General features: G+C 36.1%; 1 protein-coding gene across 1 annotated transcript; it reads left to right on the forward strand.

Moving 5' to 3' along the window:
* Positions 1-6,359: 6,359 nt before the first annotated feature.
* LOC124939223 (zinc finger BED domain-containing protein RICESLEEPER 2-like) lies at positions 6,360-11,154 on the forward strand. The gene is made up of 4 exons (XM_047479724.1): positions 6,360-6,399; positions 9,651-9,906; positions 10,209-10,438; positions 10,520-11,154. Exons 1-4 carry the CDS (start codon positions 6,360-6,362, stop codon positions 11,152-11,154), a joined length of 1,161 nt encoding a protein of 386 aa, XP_047335680.1.
* Positions 11,155-12,289: the final 1,135 nt, after the last annotated feature.

Genomic DNA, 12,289 nt, shown 5'->3' on the forward strand with positions numbered 1-12,289 from the left:
TAATCTCGAACTGGTTTAATTCTTCTTGCATTCCCAAGATCCAATCCGGATCTGACAGTGTTTCATCTATTCTTTTCGGCTCAATCAGGGATATAAAGGCGGAATTAAAGTATTCCTCCAGAATTTGACGCCTAGTTCGAACAGGTTCTGAAGGGTCACCTATAATTTTCTCAGGAGGATGCTTGGTGTTCCTTTTGAAATTCGGTTCAGGGATGTCTACCAAGTTACAGTTTACTTGATCAAGGCTAGACATATCGGTAGGCTGAACAGGATTGTCAGACCGACCGATTTCCTCGGTTTAAGCCGAAGTGTCAGCTTCCTGTCATGGGACAGCTTGATCCGTCTGGGTTTCATTATTACCCATTTGGTCATGGACAAACCGCCTGAAAACCGGAATTTCATCTTCACCATCAGAATGGATATTGTTATTTTCCAATCTGTTGTGTAGATCAAAGCATGATGTAGTATTACTTTCAACCGATTCATCGAAAACAACGTGAAGTGATTCCTCCATGGTTAAGGTTCTATTGTTGTACACCCTATATGCCTTACTCACTGCTGAGTAACCTAACATGATCCCAGTATCGGTTTTTGCATCAAAATCAGAAAGATAGGTTTTACCATTTATATGAATGTAGCATTTACAACCGAAAATCTTAAGGTATTTAAGGTTGGGAACCCTGTTAAAGTATACCTCATACGGTGTTTTGTTGTGAAACTTGTTAATCAGAGACCGGTTTTGTGTATAACATGCAGTGTTGATAGCCTCAGCCCAAAATTTCTGAGCAATACCCGAATCGGCTATCATGGACCGTGCGGCTTCCTTGAGAGTTCGGTTTCTTCTCTCGGTCAGGCCATTTTGTTGAGGAGTCCTAGCACTAGACAACTCGTGTCTAATACCGGATTCATCAAGAAATGCGGTTAAAGTACTGTTGGTAATTCGGTGCCTCTATCACTTCTAATGCTATTAATGCGAGTTGATTTTTCATTTTGCAAACGTTTAAGTAATGTGATCAAGTTTGATGCGGTTTCACGTTTGGATGGTAAGAATATTACCCATGTAAATCTAGAATAATCATCAATAACTACCATGGTGTAAAGAATACCACCTAGGCTAATGACCTATATCGGTCCAAATAAATCCATGTGAAGAAGATCTAAGCATCGGTTAGATTGAATGTTTCCTTTACTCTTAAAGGTTGACCTAGTTTGTTTACCCATTTGACATGCTGAGCAAACCTTATCCTTGTTAAATACTATGTTAGGAATACCTTCAACTAGCTTTTTACCCCGAATATAGTTTAAGGTTTTCATGTTCAAATGGTTTAGTCTTTTATGCCACAACCAGGTTTGATCAGTCTTAGCTATCATGCATACAGGATATTATACCTTAGTTTTCCAGTCTACCTTGTAAATATTTCCTAACCTATTTTCGGTTAGTAATATGGTGCCTTGAGAGTTCTTAACTAAGCATGCATGTTTAAGAAATTCTACCGTGTATCCAGCATCACACATTTGACTAATACTTAGTAGGTTAAAACGTAGGTTTTCAACTAAGAACACATTATCAATTGTCAGGTTACCATGGACAATCTTACCCTTGCCCGCAGTTCTACCTTTTGAGTTGTCATCGAAAGTAATTAGTGCACCGGTTTCTATTCTGATGTCGGTAAGTAGGTTGTTGTTCCCGGTCATATGCCTGGAGGAACCACTGTCCAAATACCATTCAGAGTTTCCTAGCCGTTTCTTTATATCCTGCAAAATGTACATATTTACAACTATTTGGTACCCACATTACTTGGGTCCACATGCGGTTAGTCCCTTGGGCATCCAGACCTTGACAAACCGGACAATTTTCTTTGCTAAGGTTTTAACCGTCTTTTTGGCACTCGGTCTTGGATACTTTGGTTTTTCTACGAAGGCCTTAAATGAGGGTGACTTGTAATTTGTCCTACGCGGTTGATGATTGGCTCTCCTATTTTTGAGCAGGTCGGCTTTTCTTTTCTCAGGGTCAAGCCACTTCTTAGAGGCGGTTGGACCTACATATGTTAGTTTTTCTTTCGTATAGTATGCGGTCAATTCCTCTTCAGCGGTTAAAGAGCTTCTAACAAAACTTATGAGAGGGAGGTCGTTCTTTGAGAACCTTGCTCTGTCTACGGGTTTATGGTCTTTGGATCTATCGTTTATGTATCCTAAACCGAACATGCAAGTAGGATGTCTCTTATAACTACACATCTTGTTCACCATATCACTAGATTTTTTATATGCGGCCATCTTATGCTGGAGTCGGGCATTCTCCTCTTCGGTTAGTTCTCGAACTGGTTCACTAGATTGTTCGGTCTTGAGTGGTGGTTCAGGTGCTAACTCGGTTTCTAAGGTAGGGATTTCATCAGGTTTTATGATCTCCGGTTCGGTTAGAACGGGTATTTCTGGTTTTGTCAGAATGGGTACTATAGGGTCGGTTCTAAAATTTAGTTGCTTAGGTAACATGGCTAGTAGGTTCTTATACTCTTCTACCATATCATTTAATGCATTATATAACTCATCTTTAGTAAATTCTTCACAAGGAGAGTCAAATACCTGTTCCTCATTTGCCATAAGGCATGTGAGTTCATCATCACTGTCACTCTGAGCCCATAAGCTTCCTCCATCATCGGCTATCAGTGCTTTCTGAACCTCACTTCCTTCACCGATTTGTTGGTAGTAGTTTCGGTTATTTTGGTTGTCCGGTTTCCGGTCATCCCTCCTCGGTTTTCTGCATTCCCACTTGAAATGTCCCAAACAGTTACAGTTATAACACCTTACATTTGATTTATCACCATAGTTGTAGTTTGTTGGTTGGCTTCTTTTCATAAACCTCCCAAACTTCTGTGCAAGCATTGCCATGGCATCCTCGGTGAACTGTTCGGCGGTTCTGATCGGTGCAGGTGCAGCCGGTTCTGTGGATGTGATCAGTGCTCTAGTTGAGGTTGAGGCCGAGACTTCTTCTTCAGTCCTAGATCTCATTTCGAACTCATATGCCTTAAGATTTTCAAATACATCGTGTAGTTTCATTTTACTTAGGCAGTTTGATTCCCTCATCACCATTGTCTTTATGTCCCATGCACTTGGAAGAGATCTTAATACTTTCATGATGACCTCCTTGTTGTCATACATCTTTCCAAGGGTTGCTAGCTCATCTAATACACCAGTGAACCGGTCACTGTATTCTCTCATTGTTTCTCCCGGTTTCATCTTGATGCTTTCAAACTTTTGAGTAGCTACCATTACCTTATTTTCCTTGGTTCTTTCATTTCCCTCATAAATCTGAATGACCGTGTCCCATGTTTCCTTTGCGGTTTTGCAGTCTCTGATCTTGCAGTATGTATTTCTGTCCACACTGTTGGAGATCCGGTTTCTAGCATGGTTATCCAGGTTGTTTCTTCTCCTATCTTTAGCTGTCCATTCCTTTCTGTCCTTGTCAATGATTATCGGTCCTTCGGCCAGAATGAGATCCATCTCATCATCCAAGGTGATTAAGTGTAGGTGCATGCGTGCCTTCCATATGGCAAAGTCATCACCTTCTAGCATAGGTGGCCTATCGAAAGACATGCTTGCTTGAGTATTGAAACTAACTGCTCTGATACCAATTGTTAGGATCTAGGTCGCCGCTGGAGGACTGGGGTTGAGCCGGTTAGCGCGTTTCACTCAAAGGGTGGTGATTAATCCAGTTAGAGATTAACACCGGGGTTTCAATACTACACAAACTGTCACAAACCCTTGAACTAGGTTCAAGCGCGGAAGAGGTTTCTTTCAGGTTGAAGCAGCACACTCAAAAGATAGGCAGAACCGGTTTTAAATAGGACAGGTTTGGAAATTGTTGGGTCGGTTTTTGTAACTTGGTGATTCGGTTTAGGTGGTGTAAAGTCGGTTAAATCGGTGTAGGTAGGTTAGTACAAGTCGGTTAGAATGTAGAACCAGCAGAAAGTAAATAACAAGACAGGTTTTTATGGATGTTCGGAGATAAAACTCCTACATCACCCCTTCCTCTCGAAACTGTGAGAAGGATATTCACTAAGGAATACAAATACAATTCGATCGAGACTTATTTTCTGCTCGATAACACCCTTACAATTTACACCAAAATTGTAAAATACACACTTCAACTTTAGCACTTACACATTTTCTAGAGAGAGAACACACTCTTATCACTTGTAGATTAAATGTTCACTATGTCCCCTTGAAATCTCTTGTATCACGTTTTCCCCCGTTTACTCTTCTTCAGCTGCTCCTTTTATAGGTGAAATATGCCAACGGTCATATTTCACTTTCTTGAATGTGATTGGCTGAGCAGAGGTTCAGTGATTCAGACCCTGCGGTCATCTTTTCAGACCTGGCGGTCAACTTCACAGACTTGGCAGTCTGTTCTTCCAGTGTGTAAGACAAACCTACTAGGTTTGTCTTTTACTCAATGTGGTAACTGTTGGATAGACAGTTGTCTGTACTTGGAAGATTGCCTCTGATTTATCCTGAAAGTGGAAAGATCCTATAGGACTGTCTTCTGCAGCCTGCAGACTTTCCTCAGACTTGTATGGATATGGAAATGTTCAGTCTGTTCCTTTGATATCATTCTCGACAGATACCCAAAGTATCTTCTTATGCTGGTCGGTTATTTTTCTTTAAGCAAATGGCTTTTGGTTATTTTCCTTGGCTTCTAGCTGATCGGCTATCTAGTGTTTCCGGTTTTTAGCTTTGGCCGATCCTTTCTTTGTGCGGTCATGTTTCGAATGTTCCTGGTCGGTTAAATAGCTTGACCGGTGGAGCTTCTTAGCAGGTTGAGTGATCTGACCGGCCGGTTTTCTCAAACTGGTTGGATACTTTGACTGGTCCGGTTCTTTGTTCCTGCATGAAAGGTTTATGTGTTATGTTCTGTGAACCGGTCTAATTTTATCTAACACTATCTTAGAAGCTCTAGTTTATTGCATTAGTTCATACATCATCTATAGGTTAGATTAAGTAATAACATTTGACAATTAGGTAGAAGATCATCGATCATCAATGAAAATGTAGAAAATGCAAGTTCAACCTCAAAATCTAGTTTAGAGTTTAAGTTAAAGTATGAATTCAATTTGGATATTTAACTTACAATATAATCAAGCTTTACAAGTGAAGAGATCGAAGATCAAAAAATAAAAAGGAAGATTTGAAGACTTTTTGGTGAAATTCTTGAAGGAGATGACCGGAAAATGCCATAGTCTACTTTGTGCTCTCTTCCCTTCTTCAATTGGTCGGAATTATCTCTATCTAAAAATCCTCATTCTGAAGACAATACCACTGGTCATTTATCCCTCCAGAATGTTCATGCCGTGACGTACTATTCATGTTGTGATGTGTCGTTCATGCCGTTTTTCTTTTATTTCTATTCTTTAAGCTTCCTGAGAATTTTATTTTGGAAAAGAAATGCCAAAATCAATATTATACTAAAAAATCACAATTTTCGACTCGGATTTCTCAAAGGGTCTAGAATTTTCAAAGGCTTGTTTGCTTGAAAAGTTTCCCCTAGATCCCATTGAAAAGAGTGGGAAATGTCCAATTTTTAAATTAGTTATTTTTTTTGACTTTATTAATATGATAAATAAGTATTTTATTGGTTTAATATTTGGGATGTAAAAAGTCGATGTCTACACTATAGTCGATAATGTTTTTTTTTATGAATTTTCTATCTAGAATGAATCTCCTGAATTTACCTTTCCAATGGTACCAACCACAACTTCTAATTCGTCTTGAGTCGAGCAGAAAAGTCCAAACAAGGGGACATTCCGTTCAACCGAATTAAAAAAGACAGAAATAAACCAAAAACGTTTATCTTCAAATGGCATGAGCTATGTTGATTTATTTTAATTTTTTGGCAAAGATGAAAGTTGTGGACCTCGATCACACAATTCCAAGGAGCCCATGAATGACTCATATCGCTTAGTAACATAGTTCAATTCGCTAAAAAAATGAAAAGCCCATCAAAACTTCAAATGCAAATTTAAACTTCTCGCTTAGTAGTCATAGGGTCAGCCGCGACAGACCCTCGGTCAGAACTTGATTGTGCTAGCAAGTTCTGGAATGGTCGGGAGAGTTTCTCTAGTGTTTTCCGAATACGCTTCCAACTACTCATCCTGAATATAAATCTAACATATAACTTATAACTTAATCCAAATATATATCAAACAAACTTATACTTACATTTCACCTAATATATAACATATATATATATATATATCAAACAAAAAAACAATATAAAGTAGCCTAAATCAAGATAACCTAAAACTAAAAAATAAAAAAATCTAAATCTAATTAACATAACCACATAATTTAAATCTAACCTAGAAATGGCGGCGACGGTGAAGACGAGAATGGGCGGCGGCGAAGGTGAGAAAGGAGAAGAGAAAGTAGAAGAGAAGAAGAAAAGGAGCAGGCGGTGGCACGGGAGGAAGAGAGAGAGAAGAGGAAATAAGAAGAGAAGGGGTAGATTTTTGTTCTTATAAAGGTCATTACTGAATGTTCTTTGTATAACTTTCAGTTTTGACCCCTCCTTAAAACCGAAGGTTTTCCAATAAACCTTCCGAAATAAGCATCACGAAAATTAATTTTTTTGGGATGAGTCAAAACCGAAGGTTTATTGAAAAACTTTCGCAATTAACAATTTCAGGGAAGGTAAAAACTGAAGGTTCTTTGAATAACCTTCGCAATTAATCATTCTCGAACTTAGAATATTTTTCATTTTTTTGGGATGAGTCAAAACAGAATGTTTATTGGAATACCTTCGCAATTAAAAATTTCAGGAAAGGTAAAACCGAAAGTTTTTTGAATAACCTTCGCAATTACCCCACTTCCAACACTTAGAATTATTTTGGGTTTTTTTTGGGAAGGTCAAAACCGAATGTTCTTTGTAGAACTTTCGGTACTAATTAGTAAACCCAAAGGTTTTACACAACTCTCGGAATCTATTTTTATTAACAAAATTTTTCTTCCTCTCGGGACCATTACTGAGAGTTCTATAAAACCCTTGGTAAAATCTTTCAATAAAGATCTTTTTTTACTAGTATTTGAACACGTGTATATGTATTTGATCGTGTTGGATTGTACTGCAAAATATTCAGAAGAATGTGGTGTATGGGGTAGTACAGAACATGGGTTGGAGAAATATTTGAATAAATGGCAGACAAGCAGTTATAGCGTGTTAAGTTGTCTGGGCAGACAGCTGATAATAAATATTGCGGATTGCCAAACTGATGATATAAATAGATAATTAGATGCGTCTTCAGACGGCAACTGATGCAAAGCATCGGACGCTTCTTCAGACGGCTTCTGAAGCAAAACGCTTGCTCGCGCACTTCTTCAGACTACTCGTCTGTAGAAGTTAGACGACATTTGCTCGCACACTTATTCAGACTATAGGTCCGCAGAAGTTAGACGACGTCTTCTCGCGCACATCTTCAGACTACCCGTCTGTAGAAGTTAAACGACGTATGCTCGTGCACTTATTCAGACTACCCGTCTATAGAAGTTAGACGATGTCTGTTCGCGCACTTCTTCAGATTACTCGTCTGTAGAAGTTAGCCAATGTCTGCTCGCGCACTTCTTCAGACTACCCATCAGTAGAAGTTAGACGACGTCTGCTTGCGCACTTCTTCAGACTACTTGTCTGTCGAAGTTAGACGACGTTTATTTGCGTTTGCTTTAGAGTGCATCTGAAGACATACGTCTTCTGAGTTGTACATGTGCAAAGACAATTTACGCAACTTAGTTTTGTTCAGACCACATATTTAAACTATGTCATATTGATTTTAAACTTATTCACCTAAGTTTATTAAAAACATTTTCCTTAATTAATTATTTCTCTTTTAATTAAATTTTCCCTTTTCTTTATATAACATAATCTAACAGCTAGTTTCCTTGGTAACATGAAGAAGCGTTAGAAGTGTCGAGAAGGCGTCGATCTCCGTGTGTGTAAGGGCTTCTTGATCGACTGGAGTCCACACATACTCCATGTATATTTTTCTCAGTCTTGCATGGAGTCTGCTCTCTCTAGGGTGCATATCCTCGGTCCTAACCACCATTAACAACAGAAACCTGTTGTTTTCCAAATTTTTTTTTTGACCTACATCTACATGGTGGATATGGTTGACCTAACCTAATTCATTCTAATATATAAGGGTTTGTAGCATAATATACAAGAACAATATAATTTAAAAATGCAAGATCAAAGCATGTAAAACCAAAACCAAATGAAACAAGGAAGAAATATTTGTATGCAAATGGCCTTTTTATTTATTGTTTTTAGATTTTCCATGCTTAAATTATATATTTTATGAATAATGAAGACCAGTCTAGGCCAATTTCAATTTTAGATTATTTTTAAAACAAATGACCGATAAAGTTATCTAATTAGGTTTATCCTTGGTCATGTATTAGTTTTAGGTTTTAATTTTATTTTTGACCTGTGCATAAATTTTTTATTTAAAAAATAATGAATATGAGCTCAAAAAAAATTCAATTTTTAAAATAGATAATGACCAAGAACCCTAATATGTCTAGGTTTTGTTGTATTTTGCCAAGTTATCTTAGATCCTTATTAAACAAGGGGTCTTTTCAAAGCTCCATGATTCATAACACTTTGGTTTAGTCTCCCTAAGTTTTAAATAACCTTGGTTTAGAATAGATCCATAAAATTAGGCCAAAGATAACCAAAACAGAACCTTTTTAAAATGTTTTCTTAAATTTTAGGGGTTCTCGGTTTTAAAGTTGTTTAGGTTTTTTTAACTTTTATTTTTATCTTTTATCTATGTTACATATTTACCGGAGCATGCACGAAGTTGAGACCAAGAACCACAATAAAATTACATAACATGCATGACCTTTTATGAAAGGTGATAGACAAAGTAATTAAAATAAAAGTGGAATTAAAAGGGAGCTTACATTGGTGTTGATCCTTTGATTTCTTAAGTGATCCTGGCTGAAATTGCCTAAAAAAGGTTTATGACCAACCTAACAAGAGTTGGTGTTTGCTTAAGGTTTATACGTGGGCAGCTTAGGGGCTAGGTTTGTAAATGAATCAAATATTTTTTATTCGATTCGGTATTCGTATTCTTAATTTTGTGATTCGAATTCGAATAAAAATATTCAATTCGATTCGACTAATAAACAAATACGAATACAAAATCAAGATATTCGATTCGGTATTCGCTAATATTCGATTAAATATTCGATTATATATATATATACCATTTTATTAATTTTAATTTTATAAATATTATTTATTCTAAAACTCTAGTACATATATACATTTCTTCGGTTGAAAACTTGAAACCCACGTCTAGTCATTCTGCTGCTAATCACTCAAACCCTACCACCGCCTTCATCTCATCTCTTCGCTTCTCCAGTTGACGTTACTTCGGTCGTCGCCGCCGCCTCCATGTACTTCTCTTCTCCGCTCGTCATCTTCTTCACTCGACACAACTCCAGTGATTTCTTCGGTTTGTCCTTTTCTTCTCCGGCAATGTATGTCTTGACTAGTTGTAACCCATATCTAATATGACTATTAAATATTGTATATCATTTAGAATATAGATATATTTTTTTTAACATTTTAAGCTCTAATTACATATTTGTTATGAAAGGGAAGAAAACTATGATCGAGATAAATGATGATGAATGTGATGGTACCTTGCGAATTGAGAATGTAAATGTTGATGGAGAGAAATATAAGAAAGAAGGTAAAGATGATGAAGTTGAGGAAGAAGGTAAAAATGTGGAAGATGGTAAAGATGATGAAATTGAGGAAGATATGGGGCATTTTGAAAGGAAAAAGAGAAAGAAAGTTTCCAAAGCTCATACCGAATTCATTGAAGTGATCGGAAATGATGGAAATTTTAAGTATCAATGTATATATTGAAAAAGTCTTCTTTCTAGGCCAACTATCGGTACAACAAGTCATCTTTGGAATCACTTGAAGAGGTGCGTGCAAAATAAAATGCACACTGAAAAGCAAAAGACATTACAATTTCAGCCTATCAAATCCAAATTTGAGATGAATCCTTTGTCAGATGGTAAATATGATCATATGAAGCAAAGAGAGGCCATTGCCCATTGTATTTTAATGAATGAGCGGTCTTTAATGTTGTAGAAAGTTTTGGTTTTACTTTCATGTTGATTATCAACTAACCACTATTTGAAAGGATTTCTCGTGCCACGACAAAGAAAGATGTCATTAATGTATATGACATAGAGAAGAAAAAATTACAATTGGCGTTGAGAGACATCAATAAGATTTCCTTAACCACGGACATTTGGAAGTCAAAGGTGCAAAAGATTTCTTATATGTGTGTCACTGGTCACTTTGTTGATTCAAATTGGAACCTTCACAAACGACTTCTTAGCTTCATACCTCTACCTCCTCCACATGCTGGTAAATTTATTTTTTATAATTAAAATTTTTCTTGCATTATATTTATTATTTAGTAATTTTATTTGTTTATTTAGTATTTAGGTCATGATATATTTAATGGGCTTATAAAGTGTACAAAATATTTGGGGATAGAGCATAAAGTCTTCACTATCTCTGTGGACAATGCCTGGAATAACGATTCAGCAATTCAAATTTCTAAAGAAACATTCTCTAAGAGTCGTAAGTTTCCATTGGAAGGTAAGTTGTTTCATGTTCGGTGTACTACACATATGTTGAACATTATTGTTCAAGATGGTCTTTATGAGATTCAAAATATTATTGATGATGTCAAAAAGAGTGTGCGATTTATTAACCAATCAGAGTCTAGGTTGAGAAAATTCTCAGATGTTGTGCATCATTTAGGAATCCAAGTAAATAAATTGATCATTGATTGTCTAACTCGTTGGAATTCTACATATAAGATGTTAGTTGAGGCATATAAAGTTAAGGATGCATTTCCTATATTTAAAGATGGTGAACTTTTTTATCATCATTGTCCTAGCCTTGATGATTGGAAAAAAGTGAAGGATGTTACTGATATTTTAGAGGTTTTTAATGAAGCGACTCATGTAATTTCTGGAGTTAATTATCCTACTTCAAATGTTTATCTTGCTGTTATTTGGAGAGTCAAGCATGTATTGAATGAAAAAGAAAATGATGTTGATGAGTTTATTTGAGTGATGATAAAAAATATGAAGGAGAAATTTGACAAATATTGGGGAGAATGCAATCTTTTGATGGCAATTGGAGCGATACTAGACCCTAGGTTCAAAATGAGGTTGTTTGATTTTGTTTTCGGTAACATATATAGTGAGGTTGAAGCACTTACAAATGCGATGAAGGTTCGAGAAGCATTATATAACTTGTTCTTTGAGTATGTTGAAGTTGATCAATCAAGATCCCGAAAGTTCACTACTTTAGTACAATGTTCTTCTACGTGTGTGAACTCCACATCTAAAGAAAAATTTGTGTCTTCTGGTTTGTCTATGCTTGATCGGTATTTGGATCCTGTTGAGGTTCATGATCCTATGAAGTCGGATTTGGATATTTACTTGGAGGAATGGGTTTTTAGATCTCAAGACGAGGATACAAGTGTACAGTTTGATGCCTTGGCTTGGTGGAAATCTCAAGAATTAAAGTTTAAAATTCTATCCAATTTAGCTCGTAATGTTCTAGCTATCCCTATTAGTACAGTGGCATTAGAGGCTACATTTAGTGCAGGAACTATTGGATCCTTATCGATCAAGGTTAACAACTGATATGGTACAAGTGTTGATTTGTGGAGCAGATTGGGTTCGTCAGATTCATGGGATCAAGAAACCCCTTATGAAATATGTGAGTTCTCTATTTATTTTATAATTTATTTGAGTTATATGTATGTTTTCATAAATAAATAAAATTTTAATTGATTTTTATTTTTGTTTAGGAACAAGAACAACTAATCAATGTCATGTTGCAAACCACTTAATTTGCAAGCCATGAAGGATTCGAATATTGATTTACATACCACTTTAATGAAATGTTCTTTTGATAAATATTGTTTATGTTATGTTACGCGGAAGTTTTAATTAATGGCTTGCATTGCATTATAATGGGAGTTGAATATTGAAATCGTAATTTGAACATTATTATTTAATTTTTATTAGGTAATTTTATTGAATATTGTTATATATTATGTAAAAATATAAATTTTCTAATAAATTGTATAAAATATGTTTTAATTTAATCGAATCGAATACTCGAATCGGATCGAATAATACGAATGTTAATTTCAAATCGAATACGAATTACATTAATTATTCGAAAAAATTT

This window comes from Impatiens glandulifera, chromosome 5, assembly GCF_907164915.1.
Source record: "Impatiens glandulifera chromosome 5, dImpGla2.1, whole genome shotgun sequence".
Lineage (NCBI taxonomy): Eukaryota > Viridiplantae > Streptophyta > Magnoliopsida > Ericales > Balsaminaceae > Impatiens > Impatiens glandulifera.